This window comes from Nematostella vectensis, chromosome 6 (assembly GCF_932526225.1).
Source record: "Nematostella vectensis chromosome 6, jaNemVect1.1, whole genome shotgun sequence".
Taxonomy (NCBI): Eukaryota; Metazoa; Cnidaria; class Anthozoa; order Actiniaria; family Edwardsiidae; genus Nematostella; species Nematostella vectensis.
The window spans coordinates 4,282,990-4,307,395 of NC_064039.1; the positions used below are offsets into that span (position 1 = coordinate 4,282,990).

The 24,406-nt window shown below is 39.0% G+C and overlaps 1 protein-coding gene across 2 annotated transcripts; it reads left to right on the forward strand.

Moving 5' to 3' along the window:
* The first annotated feature begins 1,585 nt into the window (after nucleotides 1-1,585).
* Nucleotides 1,586-20,678, forward strand: LOC5506695 (octopamine receptor). Of its 2 annotated transcripts, none has more exons than XM_048728550.1 (2): nucleotides 1,586-1,765; nucleotides 18,700-20,678. In XM_048728550.1, exon 2 carries the CDS (start codon nucleotides 18,850-18,852, stop codon nucleotides 19,834-19,836), a length of 987 nt encoding a protein of 328 aa, XP_048584507.1. In that variant the 5' UTR covers nucleotides 1,586-1,765; nucleotides 18,700-18,849; the 3' UTR covers nucleotides 19,837-20,678. The 2 variants fall into 2 exon arrangements, with proteins under 2 accessions (XP_048584507.1, XP_032231031.1); XM_032375140.2 differs by lacking the exon at nucleotides 1,586-1,765 and adding an exon at nucleotides 14,021-15,389.
* Nucleotides 20,679-24,406: the final 3,728 nt, after the last annotated feature.

The window sequence follows — 24,406 nt, forward strand, 5'->3', positions numbered from 1 at the left end:
GCAAATAAAAGTAAAAAAATCTATGCCATGCTACACAAAAAGAAGACATCGTATTTCAGTTATTTTCGCAACGTATGATATTCATTTCACGTGGGCTCAATGATTTGGTTGGGGGTAAAATGATATAGGGACAATTAATCTGACTACTTGATGCATAGCAGTTATTATCGATTTCGGGAAATGATGATTGTTTTTTTGTGGTGGGGTGTGCTTGTGCGTGCGTTCCACAAGGCTAAAGCGAGACCCTTGCGTGATATACCCCTATTCACCTAGGCAACCAGGCAACAATTGAATCGGTACATGTGTGCATTTTCAGGATTTGCTATAGGGCCTACGCTGCCATAGTCAAGAAATGGGAAAAGTATAAAATTTTACGACTTTCTAATAAAGAATTACCCACTTTTACCTTGGTAAGGGGAAAGGGGGGGGGGGGGGGGGGCGCTTCGCATTTTGTTGAATTTCATGATTTGGCAAAATAGAACAAAACATAGATTTAGTCAATTATTCAGATCGGCCAAAAAAACATATATACCTTCAACCTTTTCTCCATTAAATGGCGGTGTGATTATTAATAAAGATATTTTTTCTTGATGGTTTCTACGGGGTGTTTAGATAACGTATCCCGATGAAGTGGTGTTAGGCTCTCAATAACCTAAAGGCATACTCTTTGAAGATCGTTCAACATTATACTCTTAAATAATAGCTTTACCAACCATGGTAATGTTAGCAATATCGATACTACGAGCCCAATATCATAGACTTTAACCCTAGGCGTTAGCATAGTAGTATTTTATGTTACTTCAAGAGAAGCGAGCTAACGTAGAGATATTATAGAATTGACAACAGAATAGACAGTTCAAAATTAACAGTCTAGAAAAGATATTAACACCAAATCCTTAACATATCTCATAGGAAGTAACAAAACTTTTAATTAAATGTAAAAAAGTATAAAAACAAATAAAAATGAAAAGAAAGCTGCTCTCGTGCTTATTTCTTTTTCTTTAAATATCAGAACGAATTCGGCATTATTTATTGTGAGATTTATTGTGAGTTTTTATTCACACCCTCTTTTAGAAAACCTCAAGGGCTGGAGGCTTATAAAATTCTGGGACTGACATAACGTTTAATTCAATAGTGCTTTTTGAATTCTAAGTTGAGTTTAAATCAACGATAGCTATAAGAAGGTTAGAATAAAAACGATTATACTTATCATAAATCATTAATATTGAAGTGTCAAATGGGGCCCCTTTTACCGCAAATAAAACTAAGATAGTCAGATGAATATTAATTTTCCTCATCCATCGATAGAACCTGCGCAATAATCTTACGATCAAAACTCTGAATTAAGGAATTAATATCGTCAACAGCGACAAAGTAAAGGGATCACATTATTCTTTTTTTTACCTGAAGGTATAATAAGATCTTATGCAACTTAATTACAAACCTATAAAGTCAAAAATGTCACTCCAGTAACAAAATGTCGTGTTTAATGTATCTAAACCAAAAATTTAAAACTCCTCATGCGGTGAGTGATCATATCGGAAAAAAAGCGATTTGCCATTAGCTATCACACATTTATAAAAGCAGCTGAGGGAAAATTTGGATCGTTATCAATTGATGTGCAAGATTTTTAGTAAAATAAGGCAGAAGTCTCGAGACTCAAACTCTTACCATGATTGGGCACTCCGTTGAGATGTGAGTTTTTTTTTTTACAGGGTTATTCTTCTTTTAAGCAGTAGAAGTATGATAACACCTTCAACGCGAGGTACGTATCGTCACAGTTTTTGAATAATCAAAACCATGACCATTTCCAAAATTTCTCGATCTCTATGCAAACGAGTCGAATTTTTAGTAAGAAATTAAAAGTCGGCTTTGATTTAAAAAAAGACAGGGAAAAGAGAAAAGCTAGAAACAAATGTTAAGCAACATTAATTGTAGCATAGATTAGGGGTAGGGGGACCAGTTAGGTTTTGACAGTATAAGAAACATTTACGCAGGAAAATCTCAACCCCTTTATGTGGCGCGAGCACGCAGCGAAGCTGCGCGATGGGTTTGCCTTTATATAACTTTTTCGCCATAAAAAGGGTACTGTGCGAGACTTATCGTTCCATTAACGTATTCAATGTATATAAATATATTATATAACAACTAAAAAACCAAACGACCTAGAACAACAGACCAATTAAAATAACATTACTATATGCATCAAACTTACAGATAGCTGTGTTTTAGAAAATTTCCATCCATACCAATTAAAAGTGTAATACTTTTACTTTGCGATGCTTGACCTATAACTAATGCACTCTTAGGTGTCTCTCTGGTTTCTTATCATTAAAGGAAAACCGTGATTTTTAAATTACCTTCATTTTGAAGTCAGCTCTTCATCTCGTCTCTCTTTATTTCCTTTAACGTCAAGATTCATTTCCAAGAATTAGGCGGCCTGCCATTTTTAGCCTTGATAGTTATGTCATTGAGCACAAAAACAAGACGTTTATTGGCAAAGGCAAAAGTGTGCTGCTTTTTCTTCTTCTAAAGAACAGATAATCACAGCAAAGTACGGTGCCAAATGGCTTTGAGAGATAAAATAACGTGATATTTCCGTACCTCGCAAAGTAATTGTCATAAGTATCTAATTTCTCTACGCTTTCATGCTTTCTTGATTATTTTAGTCCCAAATACTAAAGAAAATGCTAGAAAGAGAAAAAGGGTGGAGAGGAGAGTTAGGTTAGAGGGGGGAGATGGAGTAAGTGCTGGTAAGTGCAGGGCCGTAACAGACATCGAAAAACTGGGGGGGGGGGGGGGGATCTAAGGGGCAGCCAAGCTCCTAATGGACATTCCTTATAATTAAAAAAAAATGAGTTGATAGCACCCCTCCACCACCACCACCCCCCCCCCCCCCCCCCCCCTGGCCCCATAGGCGTTACGGCAATGAAGTGTGAAAGGGTAGAGAAAAGAGGTTAAAAGAGGGGGGAGGGCAGGTGATAAGCGGAAGAGGATGGAAAGAGAAAGAGGTAGGAGAGAAGAAGGGGGCGAATGAGGAAGACGGAATAAGTGGGCAGAACATGAGACACTCAATGTGTCGAAAACCGAACGAGAGATCAGATAAGACGCACCTCCGAAAGTTCCTATTAAAGTTTTTTCGGGTAAACAAAATAAAGGGAAGCACAAGCTAAACATAATTTGATGTCTATCTTGTGTATAATTGAAGATTTATCAATGAAGGAGTTTAGACGTTATGCGGCCGCTTGTGTTCGTGGAAGCAATCATAGCGGAGCGTAGAGCAAATCACGCTTTTCACCACTTATCCTAGATCTAAAATGTCATTATCATTATTCGACAAAAATACAAAATGGAAATAGAACGATTTTTCAACAATCTTCGAATAAGATATTGTCTCTTCTAGAAGAAAAAAATCAGTGCCGACGGTTAAATGCCCTTACGTCAGTAAAGATTCTGAATCGCATGATAGGCGACTTTCAATAACTGATCACATAACTTGTTGAGCGGCAAATTCAAGCCGTCACGCCACAGAACGAAGTAAAAATAAAATCTTTAAAGAAAATAAGCCCATTCTGACAAAGAAACTTTTTGGCTGGCGTAAGCACTGAATAAATTGCTTTTCGTTTATTTTGCCGCCAAAAGCTGAGGCGCGCTAGTTTTCCGCCCAAAAAATCACGTGATCTGTTAGTGCAAGTCGCTCTCCAATATGGAATGAATAACGTGAGGCTGCATAATCAGTAGCGCATCTGTTCACGCATGTAAATGCGCATGCGTGAAAGTGTTGAAACTTTTGATACATCATGTACGGACAACCAGAGAGAACTATGAAGACTCAGGATTCTTCTTCAGGTAGTTCTGTGTCCTGATAATATGTTGAGAAAACCGTAGACGACGGTCACAAGGTAGCCATTCTAAACGGTGAGACGGTTAGTCGGCGAATGAATGGGATGGGAGAATGACTTTATACTGTGGATTCGAAACATTTACTTTATCACTTGAAGCAACATAAGTTTGTGTGAGTCTTTAAGTGAGAGAGAATTTACTTTTTAAAGTTACTTTTCATATAAATTACGATGTCGCAGTTGAGGTGTTTCACAAAAAAATATTTGCGCAGGATATTTTACGATTTTACGAATCTGACTTCATCCATAGGTGGCTATTTTACGAATAAACCGTTGTATTTTTACATAATGATAAACAATAACAAAGGTTGGTCGACACTTTTTTTACTTCCTTTTGTTTATACATATTGATATAATTATGGTAGCTTATTTAATTTACCATAATAGAACTCTATTTTATGTAGTACACAGTTATTACCGCTTGGCTAATTAAAGCGACTCAAATATTCTGAAAAGTAAATACATAAACTAAGGTGATGTTACACACCTCGTTTTGCAACATCGTTTTTTCGAACAACAAAATGACGCCACCATTTTCGGGGTATATGTTACACGGATCGTTTTTCAACAAAATTCTAGAGCCCAGGCTCTGCGTGCCCACATTTTGTTGACACGACCTCGTTTGCATGCCCAAAACAAGATGGTTGTGCGATTTGTTGCACAAAAAACGACGACGTGATGTTACACGGATCGATTTTTTCATAATTCGTCATTTTTGATCCTGATTCAAAATCCTGAAACATGTTGCAAACCAAAATGTTGCGTAAAAAACGAGGCGGAAGACCATGTTACACGGGAATCGTTTTTTCGTTTCGCGAAAAAAAAATGTTGCAAAACGACGCGTGTAACATCATTAAACATGCATCGAGTAAAATGATGCATAAATGTCGATCAGATCAAAAGAGCGCTTCCCGGGTATTCAAGTAGTGTATTCACTGTATTTGCAAATCTTCTAAGCGATGATATCCAGCGAGTTGGCAAAAACAACCACAAGCGACGCACTGGGAAAGGGTGCGTAAAAATGCTGTAATTAAAACAGAAAACACGGGAAGTGTAATACCAAACTTTCCCTAATTATGCTTTCTTGATCAGAAATGATACAGGAGATGACTCGATCTTACGTCCTGTAGATCGCTATTTATTTACGTCCTGTAGACCGCTATTTATCCCAGCGTTTGTCATTTCCTCTAGTGTTATCTGCCCCGTTTGACATTTGTATCCTTTCGGGAATTTCAAAAGTTTCTTGACTGCTATACTCTCCCAGACGGGAAAGAAAGACGGACTAGAGATCAATATTAATAGCTGCTTTTGTGATGAGACATCGCTTTTTTTTCTGTGTACACTAAAGGTACGTGAGCACAGCCCTGTCACAGATCTGTAAAAGGGAAATGAATCATCAATACCAGTAAAGTTAAAGAAAATGCAGTAAGCGCTAGTTACAACACCTGTAAAGTTAAAATAAAATGCAGTAAGCTTTAAAGATCTTTAAAGGTAAAAATGTTGCTTTGACTTCTTCCCTAACACTTCACAACGGATGAGTGTGCCAAAGGTACAAAGAGTAGTAGAGAAACTATAGCTAGTACAGAGAGTAGTAGAGAAACTATAGCTAGTACAGAGAGTAGTAAACTATAGCTAGTACAGAGAGTAGCACAGTAACTATAGCTAGTACAGAGAGTAGTAGAGTAACTATAGCTAGTACAGAGAGTAATACGGAAACTATAGCTAGAACAGAGAGTAATACAGAAACTATAGCTAGAACAGAGAGTAATACAGAAACTATAGCTAGAACAGAGAGTAAAAGAGTTACTATAGCTAGTACAGAGGGTAGTACAACTATGGCTAGTACAGAGAGTACAGTGACTATAATAATAATGATACTCGTTTATTAGTCCTCTCGTAGCCTTAAAAGCTAAATTACAGGATTCCAATATCAAATATAATAAATAATGATTAATTGATACAATATAATAAATATAAAGGTAGTATGGGCAGTCAGATAGCCAAGGCCAGCGCGTGTTTGTTTGTGACAAAGTTGCCAAATCTATTGGTCGCAAAAGGTTTGATGTGATTGCCAGTGCGCGTTCTTAACTGGTAGCTATGGGTAGTAGCCTCAATGCGGTCTTGCACAAGCCGGTACACTGGGTTTTGTGGCGTCAAACAAGAGATAAACCTGCAGCAGGCATGTTATGGCAAGTACAGGAGAGTAGTACAGCAACTATAGCTAGTACAGAGAGTGGTACAGTAACTAGTAACAGTAACATTTATTTGCTTCAAGTTTGTAAAATACAAATCACTAATTTTGAATTAATTGAATTTTCTAAGATATTGACCACGCCCATGTCATTTTTTATTTTCGTACTCGGTCATCACGATAAACCACGACAGACACGCCCTCTTGGCGTCTCAGTTCTTTCTGTCTTTAAAATAGCTAACAAATAATTGATGGCTGGCAGATGTACATATCTTTTAATCGCAAAAAAATCCTACATTATCAATTTATCGTAAGACACTTTTCTAAAAAAAGGGGTGTGGTGGGGAGGGGGGGGGGGGGCCCGTCACGCTAATCCAGGAGATCAGATACCGGTAGAATCTGTTATGTCTGTGTGGAAACACCATCAAACTCACAAGTTTTTTAAATTTGTGGTCGATTTCGTCTATCGCCATGTCACATTTCAGACCCGTACCCAAGGGGGTGCAGGGGGTGCGACCGCACCCCCCCCCCCCCCCCCCCACACACACACAACGGCCGAAGGTCCTCTTTCGGTTCTCAATACACGTGCTATTTGTAGGCAAAACTATAAAGCATAAGCTAGATCACTCTGGTATGTAGCAAAATCCGACAATAAACATCCCATGGCAATACTGCAAAAAGCATAAAAAAATCCTTTTTTTCGGGGGCATTTCCGTGCCTGCACGAGAGAGATAGACCATAGATCATAGGGGTCTCAAATCTTTGAGAAAAATGTTTGATCGGTCATTTTGCCTCGGTCTTGATTCTATTCTACATCCAAATTTAACCAAACTATTATTTAACAAAAATTTGAACACTTCAAAGGAGCATTTATATGGTCTTTCAGAATATGGCATTCCACTAGTACATATGTCAGAGTATAGTTTCGCCCTTTTCAAAGCCATCAAGAAATCTCTATCAACCGCCATTTTGTAATTCTGACAAAGTAACAAGAGAAAGAAAGCATCCATTTCCATCGACTGATCTGAACTAGCTGTTTTGATTTTTTTAATAAACTTGAATAAAAACGCATTAGACTTTATTTTCAGATGGTTATTTTGATGTTTCTTGTCATATTTTTCTTCCAATCTCGGTTGACAATAACAATAACAAAGGTGTTAACGACAAGGACTCTTAAACTTTTAAATACTTTGCAGAGCAAAATCTATGTGATCTAGCGTTTCTTCCTTCTTGGCTCTATCCAAAAAAGTACCTTCTATTATGTGAATAAAAAGAAGTTTCATTCATATTCGTTGCAGGTAGGCGCAACTCAAGTCATAACAAAACTCGAACTCATTAGGAGTGCTGGGTTTAGGAAGATGACTAGGAAGTGAGCCGAGAGTGCTTTAATCCGGGCGCGTGAAATAGACTGATCGCTTACTTGCTTCTGCACATGCTTAAAAGGGCGACGAGCAAGCGTCATATCATCGCGGTAACAAGGCGCGCAAAATTTAGGTAGTGGTCTAGACGTTTCCTCGGCATTGAATTGCAGATTTTCTGCGCAGTGAAACCAATGGCTTAAAAAAATTCGTTTTCTATCACTATTTTTATTTCTTCATAACTGCCTGACATATAATATCTTAACTTGCAATCGTTTCCGAAATACCTCGATACCGCCGATTTCTTTAGCTATAACGGACACCCTCGGAACTGTAGTTCAGTGTCCGTAATACGGCCATAATTTGGACCGTACTTTGTGACAGTAATACTGTCCTATACTGCAAGTACCCAAACCAAGGGACAGAGCTATGAGAAAGAATGGATATGGTGAAAAGTTCTGGGGTGGTCCTATATTGTAAGTAATAAGGCCAAGGGACAGAGCTATGAAAAAATGGTGGATATGGTGAAAGTTAAGGGGAGGGTTTGTCCTATATACCCATTTAGAGGACGTTTAACACTGCCAGTAGCTAGGCCAAGGGGACTATCGATAATGGTGCAAATATGTTGTGTCTAGAGTCCCCCTTTCCAAAACAGGCCAGCTTTGCCATCTCTGATATGATCGTCTGATAGATTGCCAAGCACGTTTGCAAGTTTGATTCAATGGATATGGCACCAACACAACCAATTATCTAAGTCTACAAGGGCCTTTTAACGTGTGCGTGCTAGTTTCCAAATTCGATCATGTTCCCAGATAAAGTATTATACCCTCTCTCACGTATCCTCTCCTACTTCCTTGTCTCAGATTTCAACTAAAAGTGTTTAAATAGCTCGTATCATCCCTTGGCGTGTGTCCTTTAATCCATTACCGCTTTACGATCACTATGTTAATATTACAGTGTTTCCTATATGTTTAATCATGTTATGCATTATGGGGTGTGCGTCCCTGATTCTAAATGACGTCATGTAAAAGCCATATAACACTTTAACTAGAACCCTCAAATAAATTGGTTAAAATTGTTTGCAAAATTATTCGCAAAATGTCGATTTACAGCAGAGAAAAAAAGTCGCATTTTTAAACAAAACAAAGAAGGTGAATGAAAGTCAAAGACCTTTTCTAGCTTTCAAAAGTGAAAAACGAGAGATTTTATACAACAATGTTTATAATTTACGAAACTCGCAAGAAAACACCTAGTGTATTATATGATCAGAATAGAGATGACAAAAGTAAGTTTAAATGTGAAGTGAAGTTTTATTTCCCAGGAAAAAATAGTAACGGCATGAAAATATTATCAGTGAGGAATTTTTGTAGGCATGCCAATGTTATGTTAACATCATCCTAACATCTCTCTTATTTTGAGCTTATACAGGATGTTACGTTTTTTGTTGATTTCAAAATCTTAACATTCTTGTCCTTGATCATTTGAACCTTGACATTAAATTCCTTTTACTTTTTTTTTCAAGGGAAAAAAAGAGGGAAGTTTCTATGCGATCTCTCCTGACCCGATGTACTTATTTATATACTTTCCCTTAATTTCAAGGGGTTATAGTAATAATCTTTATTACCGAAAAGTGCCTTATGGGAGGGAGTAACCACCGACGTACGATTGTGAAACAAAAACAAAGGCGCAAAAATACCACCAAAAAACCTCAGGCTTTTCTTTAAGGTCTATAATTAAGGATTTTACTTATATCTGTTGAACAAACAACTAAATGAAACAGCCTTTAATTGCTAGGCGGTGTTAAGCTTAAGTCCCTATGAGTTGTTTATAAAAACGTCACGTTCTGAGATAAACCATGATCTATTGGCGATCTACGCCTACCATATAGCGGTTTAATTAAACATCTGACGAAAATCGTGATCTAGCTAATAGCTAATGCTACAAAATGCCATGAGGCAACACCCTCAAAAGTATCCTATAACATTGAAAATTGTTAGCCCTACCTGTTTTGTTTAATCATGTGAAAATTAAGAAAAAAGAGTTAAAATGCGCACATCAAGACTTTTCTTTAAGTGCCATTTGTCCAATGTTGTATTTTCGAATGGGTTTGTTGAATGAAGTAAAATTTATATAATTTTCGAGATGTCTCAAAGTAATATGTCTTCCTATATAAAACAATAACAGGTTTTTTTCAACTAGGGCTTTTTTACTTTCTGAAGAAAAGCAAATGATCTCATTAATGTATTATCAGAGTTGTTACCCACAAACATACCTGCCGTCCTCACTATCACCACCAGCACCATTGTCATAATCATAATCATCAGTAGTCATCATCATCATCATCATCGTCATCGTCATCGTCATCGTCATCGTCATCGTCATCGTCATCGTCATCGTCATCGTCATCATAACCAATATCGCAATATGATAAAATTCAAAAATAAAATGTTTCATGCAAAAAATGAGATTTTCCTTTTCCATGCAAAAGATGAAATTTTCCTTTTCTTCCTAGAATTATATATGTAGAATTATACGAATAACTATTATGTCCGCTTATCAACTTTTCTTTAATATTTCGTAGATGATTACTATATTATGATGCATTGTCACAATACATTGTATGTGGTGTGTATACTAAATTTTATTGATTGCCTCGTAACAATTAACTGAACATTAGATAATTAATGCACAAAACATGGATGGATATGTAAAAACTTTGAAAACCAAATGAATAGACGCGCCTGATACATCCTCATTAAGCCTCTTTTAATAAGAAAGATCCCTGAAGTGATCAGCTTGGCCAAGTTGCCCGATGTATCAAACTTCATGAATCATTCCACAAGCTTATTTACAACAAAGTCGGCCTTAGCTGAGTGCCTCTTTTAGAAATATGATAAATCCTTATTACTTCCCTTTGTAAATTACCCCAAATGTTTCCAAACATGATTCACGCAATTGTGAAAGCGGTAGGGGGCTCGCCGACACGAACCAAAACAGACTACTTCCATTAAGAGATGCAGTTTTTGTTGCAGCCCTTAATTCAGATAACAGTTTCTTAATATGGGACATTACAAAGGCTTTGACTTCTGTAGAGAAAGCCTCCTCGAGTTTATCAAACTCTTTCTTTGTTCTATGCAGAGCGTGATAATCAGGATTCACCACAGCAACGACGTAACGGCAAACAGCCCGAGGGGTTAATTTCAATAATGTACACAAACTCCTAAGTTAATTTTTTTCAACGCAATAAAAAGTAATGCGAATCAGGGCCTCATTGGGTGTCGTACCCTGCTTGAGGAAGCAACAGATTCATGTTTACTGCTCATAATGGCCTCATGCTTTTTCAAGATCGTCATTACAGCAGACAGCGCGCTCGAGGGTCCAGTAAGGCTTTCACCGTAATCACACGAAAGTAACCCTCTATTAAGGCTCCCATCGATGACTATCACAGCTCAAACCCGCCTTTTTCCCTAACGCCTCCAAGCTATAACATTTAAGTTTAATCGCAAGGAATATTCGAGAAAAAGAGTATTGATTGGGCTCGCGTTCGCAGCGGGGCCTGGCGGTGAACGGGAACAAGATTGTTTTGCCTGTTATTACGTTGTATATAACCTAAATATTATTATTACATTCACAATACACTTCTAGGATGATTATTAGTGATTTTAAATATCTAATTTCAGAATGCGGAAACAAGGTATTTTGATTCCATTCATGGTGTCATATTATAGCTGACTCGTGCTATCTGGTGCGCAGAATCCCACATTCTGACACCAATCACAGCCCAACATGCGTCTCACTCACCAAAACATTTTGCAGATAAAAATAGCCTTGCGCGACATTAATATATTCACGCGTTGTTAGCAGATTACGATAAAATAACAGCACCACCTGGGCACATTAGCATTTCTTGTCATCTCTCGAACACTTATATATAAGTCCCTACTGACAGTCGCGAACCGTGGAAAAGAATCTGTCTCGCACAATCATGCAGACGACTTCAAATTAGCAAGAAGTAGTAGTATTCAAAAGGTAAGACGCCAAGCATTTCTCAAGATAAGACGGTCGAGTATTTGTGATGTGAAAGCTAACAACACACACCCTTCACTTATATATCTTTAATAAGTGTTATCGTCTTTTATTTGCGTTCGTGTGTTTTTGTCATAATGGAAAATTCTTGTCGCCAATAGACTACAATCTAAAACAATATGTCAAACTGAGAAAGATAGAGTTATTCTTTTTCTTTTCAGTATGGATAAAATTATCTGTTGCTAACTAGTGCGGGGAGCTCTTACCACAAAGCGGATAAGTTTGGAGTTAGAGAGATAAAAAAATACCATATTTCTCGTTTGTGGGCCGTTCTTAATATTGCCTGGATAAAACCCAACTGGGACCATGTATTACACATAAGAGTTTACTTTGAACATAACCAAATTTGGGATAATTTTAGAAAATTGAGTCGAAATCGTAGTTCTGAGGGGAGGGGGAGGTATTTTTAGGTAAATGCCCGAGGGGTTCTCTGTAATCATCGCGCCGTGTGTTAGAAACCAGCAAACCTTCAATAGGCGGAAAGTAATCGCTGATCTTTTTGTGGAAAATGAAAGACTGTACCTATCTCAGCTAGCCTATAACCTGCTTTCATTTCCAATAAATCTCAGCGCGCTTTATCTGAATAATCTTGCTTCCGGCGCAGAGCCCTGAGACACAATGGATGCACACTTTACAAGTTAAAACCAGTACAAGTCCTTTGAATGAGTCGCGAGATTTGTGCGGCCTATTTGCCTAACAAAAGGATTTTCATCAATTGAGCAGGTTGGTCTCAGGTATGCTATTAGCTCGAGATTATTACATTTTTCTCTGAGATAGCGATCAGTTGTTAACTGTATGGAGGGGAGAGGGGGTGTACTTCCTAGCTAGTATTGGACGTGTTTGGCGTGGTGTTACAACCGCGTTAAACTTGCAGCAATACCGAACTCTAAAAGCAACAAAGTGATAATTCGGTTTCTTTTGCCTCGCACGAATCTCTTACGAAATCTAGTAACTGCCAAATGTTTTCAAGTTTCATGAACGATTGTTCAAACTGGGGAGGAAAATAGTTACCATTTCTGTCTGAGACAGATCTTGAGCTCACTTTATGTATAGTCATGGAAAAATAATAAAATATAAGTCCAGAGTACGTTCGTGGATGGAAAGTGTTTCAAAATAGAACACCACTCTGTTTAGGAAGAAACCCTCTATCCAGACAGGCGCATTATCTTTCATACTTTATGATCCCAATTACTGCAAAATATCCTTAATAATACCAAATATCTGTCGGTTATTCACTTCTAGACTTCTCAATCAGTCAATGAGAAAACGCAAACGCGCTCAGCGCAGTCCCCCATGAAATTGTAGATTCATTGATTGGGGTTCCAAGGCTCACCAAACGTGTTATTGTAAATCGCACCGGGATTCGACTCATTTGTTTTTGTGGGGTGTTATCTCTGGAAGCCAACACCATGAAAAGAAAAAGAGCAATGAAAAAACTTAATCACAGCTTTTAGCACACAGCAACATGTATCGAATAGTCGAATAGTTGATAGTTATACTGAAAATCACCGCTGTCTAGTAAGCTTAATCACAAGAAAAAGTTCCAAGGTGCCCAGGCCCGTACCCAGGGGGGGGGGGGGGGGCTGCGAACGCACCCCCCCCCCCCCCCCCCCACAACGGCCGAAGGACCACTTTCGCTTTGCAATAGATGTGCTATTTCTTTTTATGATGCATAAGCTAGATCAGTGTGGTATGGAGCCAAATCCGACAATAAACATCGCGTGGCGATACTGCAAAGGTATTAAAAAATCATTTTTTTGTTTTTTCGGGGTGTTCAGAGAGCTCCCCATCCCCGTAAAAATTAGGTCCTCTTTTTCGGATTTCGCCCCCCCCCCCCCCCCCCCAAGAAAAATCCTTGGTACGGGCCTGGTGCCTAACTTCTGTCCACTTGACTGTAGACAAATATCACAGTGTTAATACTACAAAGCTATTTCTGCACAACTCTGCCATTCTTTTATAGAAAACGGTGTCTTTCTATCAAGTCTAATTATAGCTACTACTCAGTGAGTCTGAGACACTGTAGGTTTCCATGGTTACGCGAGAAGGAGTAGTTTTAACTACTAAAATGTTCGCGAAGCCATTATTCTTGAAATAAATTAAATATCTTATTTGTCAAAGGTAACCAATCCACAGCGAACTTTACTGTAAGCCAACGCCAGTTCGAGCAAGTCTACAATAATTCAAAAGGCCTGTGAAAATAGTGCAAATATCAAATATCGCTCGTTGATCGCTCGGTAGTTCCCAAAACAATAAAATGTTGGTGAACCAACCGCGACATCATTCAAACATAAGCGCAAGTTGCTTATAGCCTGTCTTTCTTTCCAACCGATGCTGGCACGCGCAGGGCTTAATTCCCATTGGACACGAAAATATTGGGGCACAGCCACGCCACTATCGGTCATTGCCTTAGGGGTAGGGGGTAAGGGGGGGGGGCACGTGCCTCCTTTGCCCTACCTTCTGCTACGGCCCTACAACAGCAGCGCTTGTGTTGTTCTTACACCACGTTGGGAGGTGTTGGCAGGGAGTTCGCCAATTTTCCTCTGTCTTGTGGTCAGCAATGCTGGTTAATGCATGCTTGTTTTTACAGGATCGATTTCACAAATAGACAATAAAATCCTACATATCCACAAATTGGGAATTCGTTTTCTGATAATAACACGTCAAGTCTTTTCTCTCCACCAATATGCCGTGGTCGTTTTACAGCTTACCATAATTTCAAATGGCGATTTCTTTGTTGGAATGTGATATGAAAATATTAGTAAGTCATTTAGAGAAATTTCTTTGTATTTCGGTGTTCAGTTTTTAGAGATGGCCATGATACAGAATGATACAGAATTACATAGAAATATTTCTTTTAAATGCTTAACTTCAAGGAAGAGATGCTACGTAAATTATGCAGTTGAAGTGAGATTTCTAAGAAAGGGATAAATCTTAAAACGTTAATGTAGGGTACAAAGCTTTAGATGGAGATAATGATTATTAATTTCTTGGTGATTAATGGTTTAAAAAAAGGGAAACTTAGACAATAAATAGAATAAATAGAAACAAACCACCAGAAAACAAACCCTAAGAATACGGAACATACAATTAAGGAGGCTTCATTCGAGTTAAATACTGTATCCGATTATTGTATCAACGCATCAAAACTGCACAGCCCTAAGCCCTAAGCCAAAACCCCCAGCTAGCTCATTATATTCTTGGTAACGATAAAAGGAGACATCCTAGCTAAGAACAATAAACATTTGATTACTCTTAAATAGCGTAACGCCCATTCGTGTAATACATATAAATGCTGTGTGCCTTCCAAGAAAAGTTTTGACAAGACTTAACGTAAAGTCATTACTTTCTCAGCAAAGAAATAGAAGATATAAATCGAGAAGCACGTATACCACCCAATTAACGGCAGACAAGATGGAAAACCTGTTTTGCAGTAATAGTGGGGAACATTAGCGAACTGCTCCTTGAACTCGCTACATCCCTAGTGATTGTAGATAAAGCTATTATAGCAGTTCCTTATTGGACACTTCTAATTGGTCAATTCCATGGCTATGCGTAGTTAGCCCTCAAGGATAGCTTTCGGCATCAATAGGCGCCCGGTGTATACCTTTTAACGCGTCGTTGATGTTACAACGTGTATGGGTGTCATTACAACCGACGTCAAGCAAATTGTATTCTACAATGCGTGGTCTTTTCGCCAGTGAACTTGTACTTGGATACCAACATAAAAACTGCTAAGTATCGAGGTATTCGTCAGTTCGAATGATATCGAGATGATACGGCCACTAAATGCGCTATTAACGACAAGATAGGCCCAGCTGAGAGGAGACCTTCTGAGACCTTTAGCCCATAGAGGTAAAGAGACCTGATCTTTCCCATGCAATTAATGTACCTTTTTCGATTTTGTAGAAGAGAAAAAGTTACCGCCGGTCATAATTGATTGACAAAGAAGCATGTGCGCGCAAACAGCTGCAAATTAACAACGCGCGCGCTTTCTGGCTATACCACATGTGCAAAAAAAGTTTCAGAAAATTGCACGGATCCTAGCTAGGGACAAACGAGACAAACTGGCGACACCATATAATGGGCTTTGATCAAGCTCGTGAATGGGGTTCTAGATGGTATAGAGTTCACGATACTAGAGACGATCCATGACTTTTTCTGCGCTAGAATTTTTACGCAGTGCCGCAGTTTTTTTTTTTTTTTTTTTTTTGGGGGGGCGGGGGGGGGGTGGGGTGTGGGGGGTTAGGGGGTATTGGACGTATAAACAGTAGATTTAACTAGGAGTGACAATGGCACAGTGTTAAAATGTTCAAATTTTGCTTGCTAAACGGGATTCGTCTCTGGATTGAAATGCTGGCGATTTATGTCGGTCTACGTTGGTCGGTATTTCAACACTGGTAAATAAACACAAGTGAATGCAATGTTTTTGTCACGTCGCTTCCGTGACATTTTCTATCAGGTCAACCGATGGTTGTGATTATAATAATATTCTATAGTGCTGCGAATTTAAAAGGGGGGAAGTTTGACGTTAATTGCGCTTTTTGGATGCAGTATCACGACATTTGAGATTTTTGACGCGAGGGCTTCTTTCACCTTCACTTTTTGTTTATGAATGAGCGCAGCATGCGCCCAACATTTGGAGGAGTGGGATTTCCGTACAAGGGTGAATCCGCCTTTCGAACAGAGAGAAAGGGGAAGTGTCACAAGGAAAATAAGTATTAATTTCCTTTGTCGCTGTATGTAGGTTTGCGATGGCACATCTGTTCGTCAAGCGGGTCTCTTGTGGTTCTAAGAATACCTTGAGTAGTCTAAGAACTGCTGACTGTCTCTCTTCCTAAACCCATTCGAACCTGTCCAAAGCCGACGCACAAACTCAACAGATTAAAATGCCTATCACGAGAAATCAGTAGCTCGTTGGATCACAAACCAAATGCGATAAAAGCAAACTTTAGGAAACTCTTCGTTATATCGCGAGACGTGGTTAAATGGTGGCGGATCAACGACAAATTGATATGTTTTCCTAAGTTGGAAGACTACATCGTGTAAATGAGATGTGGTTTTCTGTAGCCTAAGGGGTATACTATGGATGTAAAGGGGGTATTCTTGTGAGTATGGTTTGAAGATAAAAGTTCACTTAAAGGCTTTTTGTGTGGAAGGTATATGAATGTAATTATTCACAAAAACCTTCCATACTATTTATTCAATTAGGGATAAGAGTGATTTGGATAATCAATACCAAAAAATAGTCTTGTTTTGCTTATCAACGAATTTGGAGATTTTCCTTTTTCCGTTCCGAAAAGAATAGGATAAACAATTCTTAGTAACATTAACGGGCTGGAGAAGAATCTAGACTTAGCCACCCATAGCATAGCATCTTTATCAATTCTAATTTTGGGCTACAGCGAATGCTATTTCTTTTTCTTCGGCAGATCAATATTTGCGGCATTTATACCCGAAAGATTTAGAATTTCAGTGTGTGACTCCTTCTATGATCACAATTACGGCTTTTTGTATTTAGGCGATACGCTCTTTTAAACCTAACTTTTTAAATCACTTATCATTGTCCAATAACTTCACCATTCTTTACTATTCACACCGCACGAATTCGCGTGTCCTTAGCACGCGTTGCCTCATGGTTATCTTATTAAGTGTAGATGCCCTGCTGATTTTCGATACATAAATTTCTCAATAGAGACCAATCAATTGAATGCTCAACTATTTTTAGCAGACTTGGGGCGTTTTTTACTCGTGATTCCGGAATGAGAATGATAGAATAGAAAAAGTGCGCGTTCGTTTATCCCGTTCCCATTCCGGAATGAAATAAAGGCCATTCTGAACATTCTCTACCAACCATTCCCATTTAAAAATAATAGAAAAAAAGTGTCAGTTTTTATCTCGAACAATGAGTCAATTGTTACCATAGAAATAAGATAAAGAACAGAATCCAAAAAAAAGGTCAAACGGTACAATATAATTTCAACACGATATCAATACTTACAATTAAGTATATTTCTTGCTTCAACTTTCAATTAAAACCACGCTGTAGTCACATATTCGTAATTAAAGTTTGGTCGCTACGGGAATAAGAGCAAGTCCTTGATTATTCTCCCAAATATTTTAAACGCTGGGACCCAAGGCATTTTTAGATTAGCATTGAATTAATCACATATGGCTATATTTAGAAGCAAAATTAAATAAAATACGAACATGATGGGTTTATCTGACGTCTCTATATCGATTGATTGAGGGATGATAATCTTTTTGCGCGGACAAACTTATATTAGCTTTTTTTTATTTTTAAATCTCTTATTCCTACATTTTTTCATTCCTTTAAAAGTCAACTTCTCCACTTTTTCTGATCCCATATTTTTTGGAGAATAATTCATTTTTGTGATCTTCCAATTGATCCTATATTTTATTATCATTACTTTCTTCCTTTGGTTATTGTTTCTGTTATTAATGCTTTGATTATTAATTATTTAATCATTTGTTCTTTTGTTTATTTATTTGATTGCTTGATAATTTGTTCTTTAAATCATTTATTTGTTTTATCATTTGTTCTTTTCTTTTTGTTTTGTTCTCACATTTTTTTCCGGTTGCGTAACACGACCTTGAAGTAAGCTACTTTTTTGTTGAATTGCTTCTCCCCTTTCCGCGAGTCAATGTAGATGACAATCTATTTTTGTTTGGTCAATATTGAGTTGTGGTAGAAAACAGTGATTAAGTTGTAAGCGGATTACAATCTTGTAATAATGATTTCAATTTATCAACTTCTATCGACTTCCAAATCTTGTTTGAAAGGAGAAAATGCCAATAGCAATTAACATAATTGCATTCAATATGAATAAGAGCAGAAAATAAAATAATCAAGATTCTATTTCAGGCGAAGTGCACCTTATTAAACGTGAAGGTAATTTAAGGCCACTACAGATGGCTGTCAGATGAAGCTCCCACGGCTATTATCCAAAATTAAAGGGTCGAATAAGTCACTTTATTCCTAAAACTCCAAGTGTAGCCAGACTACCAGGTAGATCTGTTCACCTATGGGCAAAAAATAGCTATTCAATTGATCGCATTGGCTGTGTAGCCAAAGTCTGCACATTAGAAAACTGAATTGACATGTCGATGACTCCTGATCTGTTTTATATTCTTTATTTTCAAGATTAAGTTTTGATAAGTCTTGGAGTGGGAAGTCTCCCCTAAAGACGCTAAACTGAAGGCTGACACAAAACGCAAGTAGATTTGAAGAGCGAGATTGGTCAGAGAAGCAAAGACGCCTCCATTCATCGCGTAAGGGGTGAGGACCAACACCATGGCTCCTATGAACACCAGCAACGCCACAGACGTCATAAAACCTGCTCTAGTGTACCGTAGATACATCGGTGCTTTGTCATTCTTTTTTCTGGTTCTAATCTTTATTATGTCAATGTTTGGAAACATTTTAGTCATGCTGGCGTTCCGTGCCGTGCGCAAATTACGAACAGTGACGAACTTCTTTGTGGTGTCTTTAGCTGCGGCGGACATTTTGATCGCATCGTTCTCTATGCCTATCTGGGGTGCCTACTTGCTGACTGGTCCGGACTGGGTATTTAGTTTGAACTTAATGAAGATGTGGACCTGCATGGATATCATGTGTGGTGTAGCATCTATTATAAACTTGTCAGCAATCTCCATAGAGCGCTATTTGTGTATAACTTTCCCTTTAAGCTACCACACAACAATGACTCCAAAAAAGGCCACTGTCATTATCTTTGGAATTTGGCTGTTCGCCTTCGGTATGGCTTTGCTCAAGTATATTCTCTGGTTTTGGCCGTCACCTAACTACGAGTTGATAATCGTCATAAGCTGCTTTCTTATTCCGCTATTTACGATGTGTCTGAGTTACAAGATGATCTTTCAGACCGCGCGTTATCAAGCAAGGCAAATCGCACTTATGGTAAACGGAGGGGTTCGGAACTTTCTCTTGGCTTCTGAGATTCGCGCGGCAAAGACCTTAGCGGTTGTTATGGGTGCTTTTGTCGTGAGCTGGGGTCCGTTCTTCATACTAAATCTAGTGTATGGATTTTGTCCCGAGTGCATCGGGTTGGAAGCTATTGTTGTGACCAAGTGGATGCATTACTGTAACTCGGTGTGTAACCCAATAGTCTACGCATGTATGAATAAGGATTTCCGAGCGACTTTCGTGAGCATATTGCTAAGTGGTAAAGCGTGTATAATGAAGATTAGACACCATGGAAGTAACAATGGTCAGACGGATCAGACTGATCTCAGCTTAAACATGTCACAGCAGTCATTCTAGCAGATGAGAGAAAAGCAGAAAAGTTAGAAAACCAGAGATAGAAAGACAGCAACAGGACAACCTTACAGTTCGGCTCACAAGTCATTCTACTCGCCATTGTGGTGAACACAAGGTGTTTATTATATTAGTGTTGGCGCACGCGCACTGAAGAAGGGTGAAGGGAGTGGAAATGACACTGCTTGCTAGGCCTAGAGGACAGCGACAAGAAATATATGCAAGTGGGAAAATTCAACAACAATAGACCCGTTTAATCGTTTGAGTAGAGCTATGCTATTAGACAAGGTTGTCACTGGAAGAGCATGAAAATAATAGTGTACCAATGCTGTTAGACATTTTCTTGGTAATAAACAAATAAGGCCTAAGTTAAACGCCTCTCTTTTCATGTGCCGTTTCAAATAGATGGTGTTACGTACATGAAAAGAACGGCGTCTAAATCAAATTAGATCAGTCTTGCGTTCTGCACGCCATACCAGCCCGTGCCGAACGCCTGTGGACCAGGTTGAATTTAGACGCCGTTCTTTTTATGTGCCGTTTCAATTGTATAACGTAGTTTAATGACATTTAAATGCTGGTTAAGCTGCCCACACATGAAAAGAACGGTCAATGAACGACGTATAAAACAAATGCCGTACTTTTCATGCGTCTAGTTTATTTAAATGAGATGGATATTTCGTTATTAAAGCTTCGCGGCTATTTTTTTTTTAATGACGGTGTTGCGCGCGACCTAAAAATGACGAGGACATGTGCTGTAGTTCGTGTTTTACCAACATAAAATTTGAATTCACTGTCGCTCTGCGATAAGAAAACAAGAAAAAAAATTAAAATAAAAACCGAATAGATGCTCAATATCTTCATTCCTCCGTATAGGCATTATTAGTCTCTTATAAAAGGCAGTCATATTCGGCTAGACATAAATGTTCACTACTTACTTATTGTAAGTGGGTTGGTGGAGGAAAGAGGGGATTTTAATGTCTGACTTTATCAACAACCCCAGCGCTGTTCTACAGGTCTCTCTGCTCATAATGAGAGATCGAGATTTTTGGGAGACATATATCACGTGAATCCCTTCCAATAGTGTTTCCAAAAATGTACGTTTACGCTTCAAACAGCTCTGGGTTTGGACGTATGGTCAGTTGTTTATTTCAGGAAAAAGACAAAAGACCCCGCGATATTTTCATCTCAGCGAGCTGTGCGCGACGTAACCGACTAAAACAGCCTGGGATCCTGGTTATTGCCTCCCCATCAATGCGCGGGTAGCTCAGGTTCCTTTGTGTTGTACAGTTCGCTAGATAGAAGTTCTGGGCCCGAAATCTTCATCTCAGCAATAAAGTTTTATTCTGCCATGCGATGTTTTAGCGCATGGCTGGTATTTTACCGGATTTGGACGAGGTTCGATTCTCGGTGATTTCCTTTATGTTGTTTCCCTCATTTTATTACTTGATCTGTCTCCTCCACATGCAATTTTAAGCTATATATTTTTCCAAACTTTCATGCCATTGTTTAAGAGGGCTCTTCGTATGGGCCCTTAAAAATGGTTTCCTAAAAGAGGGAACTAGTCGTAGTGTCAGGTTATGTTTACACGGTACCGGACAAATTTTTATCCGCTCAATAATTCGTATCGTACGTGGTGTTTACACGGAACCGTACGAATTTTTCGCACCGTTTACACGGTGCCGGTGGAACCGGACGAATTTCACATTTGGTCAGCGGTTCCTCCAAACAGCAGCTACTCTTCACAAAAATTTTCCCACCAAAGAGAAACCCTGCCAGCTCTTACTCCAAACTTTTTTTTGTTTGTTTCCCCTTTTCACCAGGGGATTTAAGGCATGGCTCTAAGGATTCATACGGTAAAATCACCCAAAACAGTGTATCTTTATGGTGTTTTAACAAAAATGCATGAAACTTGTCAAGTGAGTTTATTTTGTGAAACGGTAAAGAAAAAAATATATTGTAACCATGGAAACCAAAATCACGTGACTAAAAGGCGGCCATCTTGGATTTGTTATAAATTGCTCCTGTCTCCAACCTTAAACTCAACCAAATGCTACGAAAGTTGTATTAATTTGTAGGTATTAGCAGCCTGTACATGGCTGCAACTCGAAAATTGGGATAAGTTTAGAAAAAAAATATAAAATTATATATATAAAATTGCAATTTTGTGCTTTTTATTTCTTTTTGAAACCCCAAATTTTTTTTTTCTAAACTTATCCCAATTTTCAAGTTGCAGTCTTCTGCAGGCAGCTAATAGTAATAAATTAATACAATTTTCGTAGCATTTGGTTGAGTTTAAGGTTGGAGGCAGGAGCAATTTATAAAAAATCCAAGATGGCCGCCTTTTAGTCACGTAACCTTAGTTTCCATGGTTACAAAATACATAGTTCTTTTCCGTTTCACAAGGCAAACTCACTTGACAAATTTCATGCATTTATGCCTAAACCCCTTGAAGATACGCCATTTCATGTGATTTTGCCGTATATTCTCGAGAACCATGCCTTAGGGTTTTTTCGGTGTTGTTGCATGAAAATTGCCTGCAAAATCCCAGTGGCGGATATAGGATTTAGAAAGGGGGGATGACTTTTTTGACAGGCTGTCTTGGCTTTTTTTTTCAGATTTTAAGGAATATATATTTCATGTTACAAAATCTTCTACAAAATTTCGAGAATACATTGATTTTCCCTGTTTGTGAAAATCTCGTTACTTATTGAAGTCTTGAATTAGTAGAGAACCAAAAGCATAACAGCTCCTCTTACTACTGGAGGAACACTTAGAAAAGAAGATAACGTGATCCACCATGGTTGCGCTGCAATAAAACGCTTACAGACCTCCATTCTGTCGATCGACACTATAACATATCCTATCGTGCAACCCAGCAAATTTTGCAAAAATCTTCCAGTTTGCGCTTTCTATTTTCGGGTGCAAGTGCATCAATCACAACACATGCATTCTGCCGGCGAGTTGTCAAAAAAAACTTGAAAAGCTCATGGAAAGAACCCAGGCCCGTACCCAGGGGGTGCAGGGGATGCGAACGCACCCCCCTGGCCCACCACGGCCGAAAGTTCACTTTCGGTTCTCAATAGACGTGCTATTTGTAGAACTATAAAGCATAAGCTTGATCACTCTGGTATGTCATCAATCCATAAGTCAGTTACTTTATTTGTAGCCAGATCCGACAATAAATGTCCGTGGAGATACTGTTCTTTCGGAGGTGGTCAGATTTTTATCAGAAAACTCCCTCCAGCCTCCCTCCCTCAGAGAACTAGGTCCACGTTTTCGGGTTTCGTAACCCCCCCCCCCCCCCCCCAAGAAAAATCCTGGGTACGGGCATGTTTAAACACTTTTGTTCGCCCAAAAGGGGTGGGACATGTCACCCCCGTCACAACCCCTGGATCGGCCACGTTTATTGGACTGATAAGCCACATTCTCTGCAAAAACCGACACGATAATGTTGCTCATCATTGCAACAACATTCATTTGGTAGCATTTCAAGCAGTACTGGTATCATTTTGGCCTCGGCCTCCACGGAGGTTGTTTATCTACTGAGCAGCCAGGTAGCTATGTTACCGCACCAAAGATCATCGGTAGCGTACGAAAATTTGCCGGTTGTGGTGATTACACGGTTCAAAGCGGTTCGATATTTCATCCGGTCGAAAATTCGTCCTCGAATTTGCCGTACGAATTTCCGTACGGTTAGCCGTCTCTTTTTTCGTACGGTTAGGGTGGTCCCGTGTAAACGGTACGCGTAACCGTACGAATTATTGAGCGTACGAAAATTCGTCAGGTACCGTGGAAACATAGCCTCAGGCCAATACCCCCAATTTTTCCTATGCTCGCTATAAAAAATAGCCTGCGTAGCAACTCGACCCCCTCCCTCCTAAATGCTGTATCAAAACCATTAAAAGAAATCTGGTCCTCAAACACACAAGTTTCTTCATCCCCGGACAATGAAGGATTGACCAAGGAGGAAGCCTTTTTCCCGCGGAAAAGTCGGCTCGCGCCCACAGTACAAGTCTGCGGGTAACCTTTTGAGCAATGTGACTGCCTGTTTGCTGTTGTCTTAATCGTCCAAAGACTTAGAAAAAGGAGCCTTGTTAGCCTTCCGGATATCTTGCGGTTCCGGTACATTTTTTCGGCTCGTCGTGTTTGCATCCCTTCTTGGCGAGAGTCTTGGTGAATCTGAACTTTGGCCCCATTGCAACAGTCATGGAGCTATTGAGCCAACTACTGAGGTTAATGTTTTCAAGAACGGTAACGGTTTATCGTGCAACAAAAATGGCATTCCAGGCTCGAACTAATTCGCTCATAGCACCTTGCACAACAGCGTCAATCTAGTAGTTTACTCATACCTCAGTATCCGAGTATTAGGCGATTTTGGAAATTGTCGATTATCATTTATGGAGTTTCTCTGTCTGGCTTTCCAAACAACCCCCCCCCCCCCCACCCCTTGCCTTTTCCCTTGGACGTTGGCGCACTTTCGTTTTAAAGGTCCTTTAAACACCCCGTGGGTCATTTTTGGGATATAAAAGAAAATCTGGCGTAGAATATGAATATCGAAGTCTTTTTGCCCGTTTCG